This window comes from Acomys minous (assembly GCF_964271855.1).
Source record: "Acomys minous genome assembly, chromosome: 9".
In the NCBI taxonomy this organism is placed as follows: domain Eukaryota; kingdom Metazoa; phylum Chordata; class Mammalia; order Rodentia; family Muridae; genus Acomys; species Acomys minous.
This window is the reverse complement of record NC_140490.1, coordinates 84,545,377-84,562,547: the sequence shown is the minus strand read 5'-3', so window position 1 is coordinate 84,562,547 and position 17,171 is coordinate 84,545,377. Positions and strand designations below refer to the sequence as shown.

Below are 17,171 nucleotides of genomic sequence, written 5' to 3'. Positions count from 1 at the left end.
GAGTCAAAACCTAAGTCCTCCTAGCACCCCATAAGGCCCTATTTACCCTGCCCCAAGCCTCGACAGCCTCCCATCCTCTCCCTGGGTCCCTCACTTGCCTGAGCTCAAGCCACATCACCCTCCACCCTGCCCCAGAGCCTTTGCCCTTGTGCCCACCACTTTACATAAGGTAATGACCGACTCCATCATTTCCGACGTGCTACTTTTTGACCAGTCAGTGCTCAGCCAGCTGTTAAGTGTGGGTGGCTGTCCTACCACCACCCAAGGCTTGAGGGAGAAGGGACAGAAGGGAAGCAAGAGCAGGGGGGCACAGAAGGAGAGCTGTGAGGTGCTGTCTCCTGGACATGACTGTGCTCATGAACTCAACGCAGTTATGCTGACAGCAGAAGCTCAAGCCAGGAAGATGAGCCAACATGCCTACAGGCAGCAGTAATGGATGCAGCGGATTACAAAAGAGCAAGTGACAAGGAGGTGGAGTGGGTCCAGGACTTGTTTGGAGTGCCTGGGGGAAGTGAGAAGGGAGTTGAGCATGGATGGGACCAAGACAGGTTGTTACCATGCCGGAAACTGTCAAAGAATATAAGTAAAAATATACAATAGAAAAGGCACTTGCTGGGCGTGGTGGCGCACGCCTTTAATCCTAGCACTCAGGAGGTAGAGGCAAGCAGATCACTGTGAGTTCGAGGCCAGCCTGGACTACCAAGTGAGTCCAGGACAGCCAAGATAACATAGAAAAACCTTGTCTCAAAAAACCAAAAAAGAAAAAAAGAAAAAAGAAAAAGAAAGAAAAGACACTCTACTTTTAAAGTTATTTATTTTTTCATTTGCATTATATTTATTTGGTCACTTTGTATGCATATGTATGCTGTGTGTGAAGGTACATGTGTGGCGCTGTAGATGTGTGGCGGTCAAAGGACAACATGAAGGAGTAGGCTCTCTCTTTCCACCATGTCAGACCCAGGTTTTGAACTCAGATCATCAGGCTTGGCAGCAATCCCCTTTGCCCACTGAGCCCTCTCACCACCCATTTTTCTTTTTGCTTTTAATCTTGGGCTGTGAGTACCATGCGCTTGTGCGTGTTTTTTGTGTGAGTGTGGGTGCACACACTGTGGTGTGTGTGTGTGTGTGTTGAGGTCACAGGACAACCTCCGCGTGAGCCCACATCACTTAAGGCAGGGTCTCTCTTGCTTACGGGTAACTGCTCCTGGTTAGCATGCTCCTGAGCTTCCAGAATTGTCTCTGCCTCCTATCTCATCCTAGGAGCACTGAGAATAAAGAGCTCAGACTGCCTCCACCTGCTTTAAATGTGTCCTGGGGATTTGAACTCTGGTCCTCTCATTTGCACAGCAAGCATTTGAGCCATCTCCCTGGCCCCCAGATGTCTTTTTTTTTTTTTAAAGCCACAGCCTTTCTCCACCCTTCTGCGTTCTTTCCCCGTCTTTAAGCTCTGACTGTACCCAACCAACCTGACAATTACATACAGCCTACCTTCCCTGCTATGAGTTCTCCTCAGTCAAGGCCACCAATGCCCTTCCCTGTCGTTCCTTAACTCATTTGTTTAACAAATATTTACTGCCTTCCTGATCATAGCTTATCTGGAGCTAAAGTCACCCTTAGCCCACCAGGTTCGAAGCAGATCCTCCCCCACTCCCCTTTTATCCTTGTGGCCACTAGGCGGCGCTAGACCTCATATCCGGACCAGCCTGAGTCTGAGTTACAGAGTGGGGAGGTGGGAAGAGGTGGGCACAACCTGGAAACCCTCCCTCTGGCAACCCTACCGGCGGGGGACCGTTTCCATCCCCTATTTTTGGCATCTGTGACTTCCTACGCGTCCCGTCTCTCTTCTGTAAACTGGGTAACAATTTACTTTCTCTGCACACAAGTCAGGGGTGGAGATCAGAGGGGGCGGTCAGGCTGTGTGGGCGGGGCCGGGGGCGGGGGGGGAGCGGAAAGAGGCCGACTGGAGAGCTCTCACTAGGGCTCTAGGTTCGAATTCCACCCGCCCCCCCCTCAGCCACCACCACCACTCCCAAGATGGGGTACCTTTGCACGAATGGCTTAGCTTCGCCACGCCCGTGCCTCTGTTTCTCTGCTGGGAAAGGCGAGGATGAGTGGAACCTATCTTATTCTAGGGGGATGTGAGTGAAAATTAGCCCACCGAGGCAGGGCAGAGAAGCTGAATTGTCCTGGTATACACTAGATGTTCAATTAGTGCTGCCGCTATTAAACAGAATACTTTACAAAGAACCTCATGTAGCCCAGACTGGCCTTGAACTTCTCTGGGTAGCTAAGGCTAAGTAAAATTCCAGATCCTCCTGCCTCCACCTCCTCCCGAGTACGGTAATGACAGGTGTACATCTCGTTTATTCTGTGCTGGTCCTGGAAGCCAAGTGCTTGTTGGGCCCGTGCTCCACCCACTGAACCCCTGCCACTGACAAAGACTTACAAAAGAGCTTTGAACCAACCTGCCCTTTGCCTCTCTTGCCGGGGAGTCCCAACCCCCAACTTCCTCTAACCCACCTCCAGCACCAGGATGGAGCCCCTGAGAAACCGTCCCCTCTGTCCCAAACTCCAGCCTGATGCCATCTTTGGTGGAGGCTATCGCTTTTTCCCGCGAGTTTCTCAACTCCAAATCTGGGGCGGTGTGGGGAGCGGGCCTGGAGGAAGCTGCAGGTTTGAGCCACATCCCCCAGGGCTGCCCTGAACTGACCAGGACCCCTGGGGATTTGGTGGGATGCCTCAACTCGGTGAGATCCTACGGATACGTGGCATGCAGTAAAAGTCACTCTAGAGCTTGAGGCTGGGGCTCTGCGGGTAGAGCGCTCTCGCAGCGTGCACGAAGCAGTGTCCCGGGGGAGGGGCCATGGGTGGGTGTCCTTTCCTGGCACCATTTAAACCAGATATTGGCGGTGCACACACCTGTGTGAGCCCGGAGGATCAGAAGTCTAAGTCACCCTCGGATACATAGCTGAATGCCATAAAGGAACTGGGGATGGGGAGGAGGAAAAGAAGGAAAGAGTAAGAAGCGGTCTAGTTTCCCAAACCACACTACTAAGTGGGGCGTGGCCGTGAGGAGGCGGGGCGCCTGTCTAAGGAGCCGGGCCTTGAGCAAGGGCCACTAGGAGTTACACACACACACACACACACACACACACACACACACACACACACACACACACACACGTATGTCCCTTTAGGGAGCGCGGTTACTGGCACAGTTTCCGTAGGGTGGGGGGGGCAGGTGAGCGCCTGGGAGATTTCTTAGGAGGCGGGGCCTGCAGGAGAAGACCCCCCCGATGGGCGGGGCCTGCAGGGGCGGGGCCAGGGGCGGGGGCTAGGCTCCAGCCAGGTGAGGGCGGGAGAGGCTGGGCTTTGCTCAGGCGTCGACACTGGCCTCTTCACCCGCTGAGCCTCCTGTCGGATCCCCTATAGACCCAGCCAGGTGAGTGAAGGGCTGGTCCTTGGAAGATCCAGGGGTCCCTACTGATCGGGGTGGGGCCATCAGCTCTCAGGGAGAACCCGAGGATCTACCCGAGAGAGTCTGCGGGGGGCCGGAAGAAGTCTCCTAGTGAGTGGCCCCGCGTCATGCGTGTCCGGAAACCCGGGTGTGCCTTGAGTGGCCTTCGCGCAGCTCCCAGCGTGTTTTCCTGCTCTTTGCGGAAACACTCTTGGCTTCCACTTTCGTGAGCGCCTTCGCAAATCCGGATCTGCCCCTCCCTCCTTGGCTGGCTCCACTGCGTTCCTAAACTTGCCTGAGGTCACTGGTTAAAACCGGGTGCGCTCCTTACTGCGTGGTTTCCCCTCCTGGCCTCCTTTTCTTTCACTGTCTCTGCGGCCCCCCGCCCCTGCCTCACAGCAGCACCTTAGTCCTGTGGAAACATCAAAAATAGCTCGTCTAACCTCCTTACTCTCCACTTGCTATACCCCACCACCACACTACCCAGGCATCCCAAAACCTTGCTGTCCTGCCTCAGTCCAAACCTAGGTCTCAGCTCCCAGGCCCTCGCCTCCTAGAAAGGGCCTTTCATACTTAAAGACCACCAGCCCCGAGGCTGACGAGATGGCTTAACTAATAAAAGCTCTTGTCCTCAAAGCCCGCTAGCCTGAGTTCCGTCCTTGGAACCTACCAGAAGATGGAAGGAAAGAATCATGTCCACAGACTTGTCCTCTGACCCCCACCTCGAGCCTTGGCACTGCTACACACAATAAAATTTAAATTTAAAAAAAAAAAGAACCCTGTCCCTCTAGCCTTCCTTATCGAATCTTGCTGTTTCATTACTTGCACCCCGGACTCTTAGAAATTATCTTATTCTTTCTTCCGTTGGTTGTTGGCTGTAGCTGGCGATAGGGTACTTAGGGGTCCAGGGTCTAGGACAGGCTGGTACACAGTAGGTCTTAAATCATCGATATCAGCTCAGTGTTAAAGGTGAGACCCCAGACTCCACCTGCATCTGTGGGGTGTCTGCTGGCGACTGCACCCCTGAATGTGTGTGCCGCTGTACACAGACACTGGAGACTCACAAACTTCAAGTTTGCCTATCTCTGGTTCCCTTCCCCCACCCAAATCAATTATCTCCCAAAAGACCCAGAGGATGATTTCATTGACCGGCGGCTGACCTGTGCCCTCCTTGAGCTCCCAAAACTTGAACCAGAGCTTCGTCCTGCCTTGCCTGCCCCCCCCCCCACACACACACACATTCCCCTCCCCCGCCCCTTTCTGGAGAAAACAGAAATTTGTCAGTCCTGAAGTTCCTGGACATAGGCGCGGGCCCCACCCGGGTGACAAACCGGAAGTGTGCAGGTTCCAGATGGAGCACACCTGGCTTCAGGTATGCAGAGCCCGTAGCCTCTCTCTCCTTCCCCCACCCTCACCCCCTCCCAGGCTTAGGTCTCAGCTGAGGGCGCTCCACCCCCTTTCCAGGAAGTGGTGACTCAGGAGGCAGGAATCCTGCTGCCTACCTCTCTGCAACCTAGGCCAGGGTCACTTCTACACTCCCAAGACTCCAAGGTGGAGTCTGAAGGTAAGTAGACAGACAGACACAGATGCGTAGTGAGTAGGTGGGTACCTAGATAGATCAACAGATGGCCAATCAGCCTTTCCTCCCACCCAAGGTGATTTTTTTTTCTGACAGATTTGGAATAATGTCTGAGACCTAAACATCTCATCATAATATACTGACAAAATAGCTGCGTTCCCAATACAAGAAGATACTCAAAATGTAAAACTGCCATTTGCCGATCAGGGTTTGTACTGATGCGACAAAACACCATGACCAAAAAGCAAGTTGAGGGGAGGAAAGGGTTTATTCTGCTTCCATTTCCAGGTCACAGTCCATCATTGGAGGAAGTCAGGACAGGAGCTCAGTCAAGAAGGGCTGGACCCTGGAGGCAGGAGCTGATACAGAGGCCATGGAGGGTGCTGCTTACTGCCTTGCTTCCCATGGCTCGCTCAGTCTGCTCTCTTGGTTTGGTTTGGTTTTTTGAGACAGGCTTTCTCTGTGTAGCCATGGCTGTTCCAGGAACTAACTCTGTGGACCAGGCTGGCCTCGAACTCACAGAGATCCGCCTGCCTCTGCCTCCCGAGTTAGGGGATTAAAAGTGTGCGTCACCACTGCCTGGCTTCAACCTGCTTTCTTGTTGAACCCAGCACCACCAGCTCAAGGATGGCACTACCTACCATGGGCTGGGCTCTCCCCCACTGATCACTAATTGAGAAAATGCCTGACAGCTGCATCTCATGGAGGCATTTTCTCAATCAAGGGCTTTCCTCTCTGTTGGCTCTAACTTGTGTCAAGTTGATACAAAATCACCCCCATACACCATACAGTCTCCAGGTTTGAATTTTAAATGAAGATGGGATGGTGCAGGAGGGCTAGGCCTGTGACTCAGTAGCAGAGGCTTACTTAGCATGCATGAGACCGTAGGTTCGATGCCTAGGGGATGGCCTGTCATCCCCGCACTAGGGAGGTGGAGACAAGAGCATCAAGAATTCAAAAATCATCCTGGGCTATATAGTGAATTCCAGGCCAGGCTGGGCTACATGAGACCCTCAAAACAATAAACAAAAGTTATGTTCTGCTGGAGAGTACTATATACGTAACACCTCACATCTTGGCAAGGAGCCCACAGATGTCACCAGCAATATAATCTAATTTATTTTTACTGTTTGGATTTTTTTCCCCCCCAGATTGGGTCTCACTCTGTAGTCCAGACTAGCCTTGACTTACAACTTGTTAGACCTGAGAAAAAGACTGTTTCTGTGACTGTCTAATTAAGGAAGCTTTATTTAGATTGGTCAGACAGCTACCTCACATTAATTTGGGATTTCAGAGAGCAGCCCCTCAGTGGCTTTTGGGGTCCCTTTTATGGGGGAAGGGCTAGGGTTTGATAGAAAACACCTGTTGAGATAGTTAGCTGTTCGCCCCTGGATAGAAGGGTGGGGAAGCTCGGGTCTCAGGGCTGCCTGTTGGGGAGATAAATGTAAGAACACATCTTTTGGAAGGGGAGCGACCACAGGTGCTCAGCAGCTTAGCAAGGCAAACATGAGGTTACAAGTTCAACATAAGTTGAAAGACATGGTTTGCACGATACATTAGGTTTAGGAAACTGAAATGTATTCTTGTAAGGTATGGAGACTTAATAACAATGTGTTACAATGGGGCTCCTGTTTTGGTGTCAAAGACTCTGACATAGCTCAGCCCCTAGGGTGCTGAGGTTATCAACGGACTCAGCCATACCCAACTTAAATAATGGTAACTAAACTAAAAAAGTTGCTTATGGCCAGCTTTTATGTACATAACTGTAGCGTGTGTGTGTGTGTGTGTGTGTGTGTGTGTGTGTGTGTGTGTGTTGTTTTTCCTCTATGTGTGTGTATATCAACCCTCTGTGGGTGCGCAGGTGAACCTGGGCTGTATACGGAGCTAGCAGAGAGCCAGTGAGCAAGCCAGTCACCAGTGCACCTACTTGGTTTCTGCTTCATATATATAAATGTGTGAGTATGTGTGTGTGTGTGTAAATGTGTTTGACTGAATATATGCCACATATAGGGGATGGAGGTAAGGATTGCGATGTCAGAAGAAGTCGTGGAATCTCCTGGAGCTGAAGTTACAGGCTGTTGCGGGTTGCAGTGTGGATGCTGGGATCTGAACTCGGGTCCTTTGCAAAAGCAGCCCGCGGTTTTGGCTGCTGAGGCCTCTCTCCAGCTTTGTGCTTCACTTCCTCCCCGAGTTCCTGCCTGAGTCAGGGATGGAGTGTGGTCCAGAAGTGCAACCCAGGTGAATCCTCTCCCCCGACACGTCGCTGTGATCAGTGTTTTCTCACAGCAACAAATAAAGCAAAGTAGGGCAAATGAATATCGTTTGGCTTTATGCAGTTGTTGAAGTGATTATTAATGTTCTGTATTGAATTGTTATTTTAGTAAAATCAGCAGTTTACTCTTTAACCAGCTTTATACCCAAATAACCACACAGAGAGACTAGGGTCTATTTAATTAGACTAAAGCACAATGCTGTGCAGTAATATTAGACTAAAGCACAATGCTGTGCAATAATTACTCCATCCTATTCCTCCAAGATGGTATAGTTTCCTCCCGTTCTATTTTCTCGCTTTATACCTGTATTTTACTCATGTCCTAGGTCCAGCTCGTTCCTCCTAGTGTTTCCCGGTCCTCTTCACGTGCATCACTCCTGTCCTTCCTGCTCTTTCTCCTCTCCTCACTAGAACAAGCTGTCCCACCCTGTTCTTTGTTATTGCTCATCATTGGCTAGTTGGCTTTTCTGGGCCAAACAAAGAACAAATGGTGACATGTTTATACAAACTTGAGACAGGAGATACTTAGAATAAACATCATGGTGCAATGTCCAGATCGATCCAGATAGTAGGGTAGAGAAATCAGCATTTGAATGAAAAAGGGTAAACAGAACACCATCCACAAGAACATTATGCCAACATGTAATACGTATTTATTTATAAATAAGTGCATCATGTTAATTTGCGTACAAAATTATCTCATCTGAGCTAGAAGCTGTAGCCCAGTGGCAGAATTCATGCTTGTCATGAGCAGGACCCTGGCTCAACCCCAGTGTGAACATAGCAAAACTCTTAATATTGAGATACTTAGGACTGGGAAGCCGGCAGCTCAGCATCAGTGTACCCGCCTGGCACCTAGGAGGCCCTAGGTTCAAGCCTAGCAACACACACACACACACACACACACACACACACACACACACACACACACTAACTGAGCATAATGGCATACATCTTTAATCCCAACACTCAGGAGGCAGATGCAGGCAAATCTCTATGATTTCCAGGCCAGTTTGGAATATATAGTCAGTCCCAGGCCAGCAAGGGTTATACAGTGTGACCCTGTTTCAAATATGTGTGTGTGTGTGTGTGTGTGTGTGTGTCCACATTACACATAATATATACATGCATACTAATGGGGGTGTGGACTGCTTGTTTATTGTACGTATTCATGATATATGTGTGTGTGTTTATCTCATCTGTAGTGTCATTTGAGCTGTGATATAATGTGGACTTTTCACAAAGGCCCAGTGTAGAATCAGCATAGATGTCCATGTGCCTCAGCACTCAGGAAGTGGAAGCAGGAGTTTAAGGCCAGCCTGGGCTACAGGAAAGTTTATCTCAAAAAAAAAAATTGGAGAGGAATAAAAGAGAAATCTGGTGTTTATATATAATGGAGTATCATGCAATTATAAAGAACAAAATGTCATTTGCAGGAAAACTGATGGAACTGGAGATTTGTCATGTTGTTTTTTCAAATAAGCCAGACCCAGAAAAACAGATACCATGTTTTCTCTTATATGTAAAATATGTATGATCAAGTACTTATATGTACACACGGGCACATATATGGCATGAAATTAACTGGTGAACTTTTAGAAGTAAAATAGACCCAGCACAGTGGGGGTGTAGATATTGTGGGGAATGAGCTGGAGATGTGATTCCGTGGGAAAGAGTGCTTGCATATATGGTCCTAGCACCCATGGCCACACATTCTGGTAAGCCCAGTCTTGGGAGGGCAGAGACAGACAGCCTAGCCAAAATGCCAATCTTCTGGTTCACTCAGGGACTCCACCTCAAAGAATAAGACAGAGAGTAAGCAATAGATACCCAATACCCTCCTCTGACCTCAACACGTGCATGAGGATGCAAACACCTGCACATGCACACACACACACACACACACACACACACACACACACACACACTACACAGATTTTTAATAGGGGGGGTGATGGGGTTAATATGAGCAAAAGATATTATCAACGGGTATGAAGATGTCATGGTGAAACCCCACTGTTCTCTGTACTGAATATGCACTTGCTCTATCCAGCTTCATATCTGTTGCTGGGATAAAACATTGACCAAATGCAGCTTAGGAGAAGACAGACTTTAATGTGTAGCATCCAGGTGACAGTCCATCACTGAAGCAAGTCAGGGCAGGAACACACCTTGCGCATAGACCTGCATCAGCCAGTGTCCTCACACAGCTTAGGGCCCCATTCTCAAGGAATGAGTGGTGGCCCCCACAGGCCATCTGTGCCCTTTCTCCCACCGCTAAGTCTGATCTCAAGCTCTCACCTGAGAGTCCCTTGCCAGGTGACTCTGTGCTGTGTAAAGTTGACAGTTAAAGCAGACTAGAGCAAAGCCAGAACGAACGGATGGAACCGCTACTTTCAGAAGGAAGATGAGAACCAGGCGTGATGGCGCATGCCTGTAATCCCAGCACTTGGGGGTGGGGGTGGGGGTGGGGTGGCAGATTTGTGTGAGTTCGAGGCCAGCCTGGTCTACAGTGAGTCCAGGACAGCCGAGGCTACACAGAGAAACCTTGTCTGGAAAATAGAACAACAACAAACAGAAAAGAACTAACCAACCAAACAACAACAAACACAGACAGACAGAGGCAGGCAGATTCTCTGTGAGTTTGAGGCCAGCCTAGCCTACAAAGAGAGTTCCAGGACATCCAGGGCTATATAGAGATGCCCTATGTAAAAAAATAAAAAATAAAAAATAATTTTAAAAAGTAAGATAAGAATGAAAGGGTAATACCCAGCCCCTCAGTGTGCAGGACTCACTGCTCCCATTTTACAGATATGAAAGACTGAGGCAGGGTGACTACACAGAGCTCAGCTCCAATGTCCTCCACCAAGAGATCCATGCAGGCACCACAGGATAAAGATGACCTTGCCTACCAGCCCTGGTACCACGGCCAGCTCTCTCGACAGGTATGGACCCTGCAGGCCTGGTGGGAACACTGCTCTCCCACTGCAGTGTGAGAAGCCATTTGTCTTAGATGAGCACCTTGGAGCCAGGGCCTGCTGGGAATGGGTAGGCTGGAGGACCAGGGACAGTCTTGGAGCACAGATAAGTGGGAGCTGTCAGCCTCTGTACTGAGTCTGCCTTTCCTGTTGAGGACGGTAATGGAGACTGGACAGAGCCACCAATGTCTACCTCCCACTCAGCTCCTATCTCTCTCTCCTGGCATTTCCCTTTGAAGTTGAGCCACCTTGCCTTCATCTTCAACTTAGTGTTATAGACTCAGGAGCCCTAGAGCCCTGAAACGTACAATAAAATTATGACAAAGGGAAGACTAAGTGATTGCCGAGGAATCAGACATTCTGGGTCCAGATCCTGGTCCTACGACTTACATTCTATGGGGCTATGTGCATGTACTTGACTTCTCGGAAACTCAGTTTCCCAATCTATAGCATGGAGATCAAAAGTTTGCTGTGATGGTATATCCTGTAATCCCAGCACTCAGACAGGCAGATCTCTGTGAGTTAAAGGCCAGCCTGGTCTATAAAGCAAGTTCCAGACCAGCCAGGGCTATGTAGAGTGACCATGTCAAAATAAAAATACTTCAGCCAGGCCTGGTGGCGCACGCCTTTAAGCCCAGCACTCGGGGAGGCAGAGGCAGGCGGATCGCTGTGAGTTCGACGCCAGCCTGGTCTACAAAACAAGTCCAGGACAGCTAAGGCTACATACACAGAGAAAGCCTGTCTCGAAAAACAAATAAATAAATAAATAAATAAATAAATAAATACTTCATAGAGCCAAGTAATGTGATAAACACCTACAATCACAACGCTCCAGAGCCTCTACAGTTCAAGGCCACCCTAGATTACATAGTGAGAGTTTATCTATAATTAATTAATTAACTAATTAATTAATTCTAGGGTCTTGATCAGCAGTGGAACACTGGCCCAGAATCCCCCAGTATGGGGTCTTGGGCATGGCTCAAGAGTAGAGGCCCTACCTAGGAAGAGTTCTCAAGCGAGGGGCTGGGGGCGTGGCTCTCAAGAGTGAAGCCCGCCTCCTCCTCCTCCTCCTCCTCCTCCTCCTCCTCCTCCTCCTCCTCCTCCTCCTCCTCCTGCTCCGCCTCCTCCCACCCCACGCCCCACCCTTGCTGAGAATTCTCTAACGTGGTCCTGAGTGGAGCCTCACCTAGAATCTCCCAGGGAGGAGCTGGGGGCATAGTCAGGGTGGAACCCCTTGACTCAGTGGCTTTTATGTGGTGGGGGGAGGGGAGGGATCTGGACACAGGTCACCTGTTTTGCATCCTCAGGAAGCTGAAGCCCTTCTACTACAAGATGGCGACTTCCTTGTCCGTGCCTCCGAGTCCCGTGGGGGCCGCCCTGTAATCTCCTGCCGTTGGCGAGGCAAGACCCTACATTTTGAGGTGTTCCAAGTGGCACTGCGCCCCAGGCCTGGTCGCCCACAGGTCCTCTTTCAGCTAGAAGATGAGAGGTTTGCCAGTATGTCCGCCCTCATCCGCAGTTACGTGACTAGCAGGCGCCCACTGTCCCAGGCCACGGGAGCTGTGGCCTCCAAACCTGTGAGTCGTCGGAGGCCGCTGACACGCAGCTTCAGTGAGGTTGTGCTCACAGACAGCTTGGCTCCCACCAGGCCTCTCAGGTACTCACTGCGGCTTCTTCTGTCTTATTATTTCAGACAGGGTCTCATGTAACCCAGGCTGGGCTCAAACTCACTGTGTGGTGGAGGATGACCCTGAACTACTGATCCTCCTGCCTCCACATCTTGTCTAAGAAAATGCTATCATCACCTGCCGGGGCGGTGGTGGCGGTGCACGCCTTTAATCCCAGCAGAGGCAGGCGGATCTCTGTGAGTTTGAGGCCATGGCCTACAAAGGGAGTCAAGGACAGCCAAGGCTATCATAGAGAAACCCTGTCTCGAAAAACAAAACAAAATTAAATTAAAAAGAAATAAAATAAAATAAATGCTATATCACCTGTGTGGCTGGGAGGTTGATGATATTGTTTGGTGGTAGAGGCAGGTGGATTGATGTGAGTTCAAGGCTAGCTTGGTCTACAAAGCAAGTCCAGGACAGCCAAGGCTACACAGAGAAACCCTGTCTCAATATATATATAATAAAAATAAAAATACTTCATAGAGCCAAGTAATGTGATAAACACCTACAATCACAACGCTCCAGAGCCTCTACAGTTCAAGGCCACTCTAGATTACATAGTGAGAGTTTATCTATTTTATATATATATATACTATTTTATAAATATATATATATATTTTATATATATATATATATATATATACACATACTGGTGGCATTTTCTTTGCTCAGGCTGCACCCACAGCCCTTTGTACCTCTTGTTCTCTAGGGCTAGGAAATGGAGTTCCAGCGAGCCTGCAGATCTGGACCATTCAGGAAGGCGCAAAGATGGTGCCAGAGCAGGTGAGGGGCTCCTGAGGTGGCAGTGGCTCAGAGATTGACCCTGGCACTCTCCCCTGAGTGAGCTCAGGCCCCTGGATCTACCTCTTGGGGCCTTGGTTTCTTGCTCGGGTCAGTGGAGAGGCTGCTAATACTGACACAGGGTCATAAGTGTGTATTCGAGTGTGTGCATGCATTAGGCCTGTCAGCCCAGCCGCTTGAGAGGCAAAGACAGGAGGAGCTCTAATCCAAGGCAACCTACACTGTCCATTAAGACCCTCTCTCAAAAGGGGACAGGGCTGGGGAGGTAGAGACAGGAAGATCTCTGGGGCCCACCAGCCTGACCTAGTCAGGAGGCCCAGGCCAGTAACACAAACCCTGCTCAAATAAAATTAAGTGGATGATGTATAAGGGACAAGTAATATTCTCCCCTGACACCCTTATACACATGCACACACAAACACACACACACACACTCAAATTTAAAATGTAGTATTCGGAATTGAGACCACTCCCCCAAGTGTTGAAGGTTTGCCCTCACACGGTTGCAAAGGTTGAGCAGGAGGGCGACCTCAATTACAGGGCTGAGCCAGTAGCTGAAGCAGGAGAGCCAGAGCCTTTTAAGTCTCATTTTCACTCACTCTGGCCCAGCCATCTTCTCTAAGCGCACCCATATCCCTCCTTGTCTCAGGAGCGCCCCCTACTTTTGGCTGTGCCCTGCACCGCACAGGCAGTGAACCCACACTGCTGAAGGCCCTACCTCACCTGAGAACTGTGACAGACAGCCTCAGAGCCTCTGATGGGCAACTTCACGCAAAGCCTCCCTCCAAGCCGCTCCGGACACCCTCCTTGGCCTCTGGACAATCCCCAACGTATTGTGAACTCCTCCCCCGAGTGCCCAGTGCTCGGAGAACAACTCCCAGACCAGGCTGCCCAGAGCCAGAGGTCCATTGGTGGGAAGCCGAGGAGGAAGAGGAAGAAGAGGGAGACAGATGCTTCGTAAGACCACAAGCTGAGGTCTCATTTTGTCCCCCTGTCCACACTTCCCACCTGCTGGGCCCCCATAATCGGCCCTTGGATCCTGCAGTCCTGCGCACCCTCCGGAACTTGTTTGTGGCCCACCACCCTGGGAGTACTGCTCTGCACCTGCTGTTGGTGGACTGCCAGGTGGGTCACCTGCTAGGGTCCTCCCCTCAGCAAGGAGCTAATCTGTGACTTTTCCTGGGGAGTCATAAACAAATTTCTGCTCACTATAGATAGGGCACCCAGTGGGCAGAAGAAGGAAATGACTTCCCCCTGAGTCTAGCTTAGTGAACTGGAGAATTTGTGGGGTTACTTCCTGGAGTAATAGTGAGAGGCCACTCATAGGAGCACCGGTGACTCAAAGGCAGCCACCATCACTTAAAAAGCCTAAGACCAGTGTGGGCAAAACTACTCATGAAAGCCTGCAGGCAGCTCCAGAAATTTTCATCACGTATGAATTTTGTGAACCTTGTAAGCTTCTGAGACTTCCAAGTTCCCTCTGCTTCCCCAGCCTTGCTAATTCCCTTCTCTTCCTAGGAGCCTTCCCTGCTCCCTCCAGAAGGGAGTGTTTCAGACGGGAAGAAATGGCTCACTAGAGGAGCAGAAAGCAGGCTCCAAGGGATCGCCAGCACCCTTAGTCTGTGTCACCTCACTTTGTGTTCTCTTGTCAAGGCTATAGGCCTACTGGGGGTGACCAAGAGTCAGCGGAGTGCCATGGGCGTCGCCTCTGGTCTGGAACTACTCACACTTCCTCATGGCCATCACCTGAGGTTGGAGGTGCTGGAGAGGTGAGGTATGGGAGCGTGTGACTACCTAACCAGTTTCCTACTGACGTTCTCCGTGATGGAGGGGGCTGGGCAACCGACTCCCCCCCCCCCCCCCCCCCCCCCCGCCTTCCATCACAAACTCTCCTACTGTCCCCAGACCCTTGCATTCCACCTCTATAGGATTGAGATGCTGTCTTTGGCCGGAGCCCTAGCGGTGCTGGGTTGCTCGGGGTCCCTGGAGGAGCGCACAGCTGCTCTGAAAGGCCTGGTGGAGCTAGCATTGGCGCTGAGGCCAGGAGCGACAGGGGACCTGCTGGGACTGGCTGGGGTCATGGGCGCCCTGCTTATGCCCCAGGTGTGTTGGGAACAGAGATGGGAAGGAAGCCTGGGTGCAGGTGACAGAAAAGAGGGTTTAGTTGGGGCTCCTGTCTCTTGGTGTCTAGGTGTCCAGGTTAGAGAGCACTTGGCGTCATCTACGAAGGAACCACACGGAGGCTGCGCTGGTCTTTGAACAAGAGCTAAAGCCTCTGATGAGGGCTCTGGATGAAAGTACAGGTGAGAGAGGACCTGGGCTGTATCTTGCCTGCCTAGGACTGTTTTTGACCCAGCTCTCCGTTACCTGCCTCAGGCTACTTCCCAGCTCTGGCTTCTTGCTCTAGGCAGCCTGCTGTGTTACGCGCTCTTCCCTCCCGCCCGCGCCCCAGACTCCTTCCCACCCCACCCCCTTGCCTTAGGCTCCTCCTCCTCTGCCATTTGTTCGCTCCGTCCTAGGCTTCTTCCCGGCTCTAGATCCTAGACTCTTCCTTTGCCCTATGATTGGCCCCATCCTAGGTCCCTCCTCTTTAACTAAATACTTCCTCAATCTTAAACACCGCTTCTACCCTAGGCCCTGCCCGTCCCTGACTTCGCCCCGCCCTCCTCTGCCTCCTCCACCCCTAGCCTTCGACCACGCCCTCGTTCCCACCTAGGCTCTGCCCTATGCCCTTGCTTCCCTAGTCCAAATCCCGCCCTTCCCACAGGACCCTGCAACCCAGGAGAGGTGGCCTTGCCGCACGTGGCACCGGCAGTGCGCCTGCTGGAAGGTGAGGAGACCTCTGGGCCGCTGGAGGAGTCCTGTGACCTTCTGCTGCGCACCCTGCTTGGGGCCAGACAGGTGGCTCGCCATGCACCCTGGTTCCGCAGGGCCGCTGCCCGGCGCCTGCAAGGTGAGCAAGGACCGCTTGGAGGCCACCAAGGCCAAGCTTTCCAAAGTCCCACACAACTGCGAGGCCACACCCCTGGAGGAGAGTCTAACCCTAATTGTAAACCCCAAATATTGCTCTCCACTATAAAAGAAACTGCTACGCCCAGCAGAGCTACACCCACGGTGTCTCAACCCCAACCTCTGGCCTGGGAAGATCTGGCTTCATTGGAGACTCCTAACCCGTCAGAGTCCCACCTCCCAACTACCTGGGCCAAGCCTAATCTCTCTAAGACCCTTATCCCGGGTCATTTCTAAGACCTTAGATGTCCCTGTCCTCCAAAAGGGCAGGCTCTGCCCAAGGTTTGCCAAGACGGGTGGCCATGCCCTTCAACCCCACCTCCAGGTGCAGCCCCTAAAGCAGGGCTCCCTGCAGCATTGTGCACCCAGATGGGCCACCCTTGTGCCTCGTGGTTGTCCTGCACCTTGCCCTCGCTCCTGCAGAGATCAAGCATGGCCCTGCCCAGGCACTTCCCGATGGCTCCTATGGTCAAAGTCTCTAGCATTAAAAGACCCGTAGGTATGGAAGGAGCCTGAGCCACACCCACAACGCACCTGACTCTGCCTACAGGATTCAGGCCCAACCCAGAACTATGGGAGGCCTTGACCACCAGCTTCCTGCGCCGCCTACTCTGGGGAAGCAAGGGGGCCCAGGCCAACAGAACCGACCGCCGGCAGAAGTTCCATCACATCCTTAGCATCCTGTCCCAACAACTAGAGCCGCGTGGCTGAGGGGCCCAGCCCCCAGCCAAGAGACTGGGTGCAAAAGCTGCCTCCTTTTTTAACCAAAAGGCCCAATCAAGTATCCAGAGACCTACCCTCACGCTCCAGGATGCAGCTGGGTTACTCAGAAAGCAGCCACATGGTGAACGTATTACTTTTGAAAATAAAAACATCTTACAGATACGGTATCCCAGTTCAAATCTGATTCTGCCTCTTAAATGCTGTGTGACTTCTAGCAAACCACCTGACCTCTCTGTGCACTCTAGGGAAAGTGGCTAGAATGAAGGCTTAATGGACTGGTGAGAGAGAAGGTAGGTCACAAGCATGGGTAATACGCACAAGGAGTCTATTAGGCTCACCTCCACTTATTCCCTGTGAGGCACAGAGTTTCTCTGTGTTGCCATGGCTCTCCTGGACGGGCTTTGTAGACCAGGATGACCTTAAACTCACAGTGATCCACCTACCTCTGCCTCTGCCTCCCAAGTGCTGGGATTAAAGGCTTGCGTTGCGCCACCACGCCGGACCTTTTTTTTTTTTTTTTTTAAACTTGGGAGGGTTACACTCAGGTCTGAGTGCAGTTGCCAGAGTTGGCCAGAGGGGGCTAAGCTTGGCTCTGGGTGCTAATGTTCAAAACCAACTCTTGATCCTACCTCTTCAGAGGTGCCTTGGGCAGAGCCATTCCTGATAATGGAGGCACAGACTC

The 17,171-nt window shown here is 51.3% G+C and overlaps 1 protein-coding gene across 11 annotated transcripts; it reads left to right on the top strand.

Annotated features, from left to right (window-relative positions):
• Positions 1-3,334: 3,334 nt before the first annotated feature.
• SH2D3A (SH2 domain containing 3A) lies at positions 3,335-16,915 on the top strand. 11 transcript variants are annotated; one of them, XM_084794354.1, is made up of 13 exons: positions 3,335-3,442; positions 4,883-5,021; positions 5,133-5,244; positions 7,047-7,274; positions 10,120-10,253; positions 11,594-11,943; positions 12,666-12,739; positions 13,407-13,882; positions 14,411-14,526; positions 14,686-14,860; positions 14,949-15,060; positions 15,525-15,710; positions 16,317-16,914. In XM_084794354.1, exons 5-13 carry the CDS (start codon positions 10,164-10,166, stop codon positions 16,475-16,477), a joined length of 1,740 nt encoding a protein of 579 aa, XP_084650480.1. In that variant the 5' UTR covers positions 3,335-3,442; positions 4,883-5,021; positions 5,133-5,244; positions 7,047-7,274; positions 10,120-10,163; the 3' UTR covers positions 16,478-16,914. The 11 variants fall into 11 exon arrangements, with proteins under 11 accessions (XP_084650480.1, XP_084650483.1, XP_084650485.1 ...); XM_084794349.1 differs by adding an exon at positions 4,731-4,829 and having other exon boundaries at positions 3,351-3,442; positions 4,922-5,021; positions 5,133-7,274; XM_084794352.1 differs by adding an exon at positions 4,763-4,829 and having other exon boundaries at positions 3,354-3,442; positions 4,922-5,021; positions 5,133-7,274.
• The last annotated feature ends 256 nt before the right edge of the window (positions 16,916-17,171 follow it).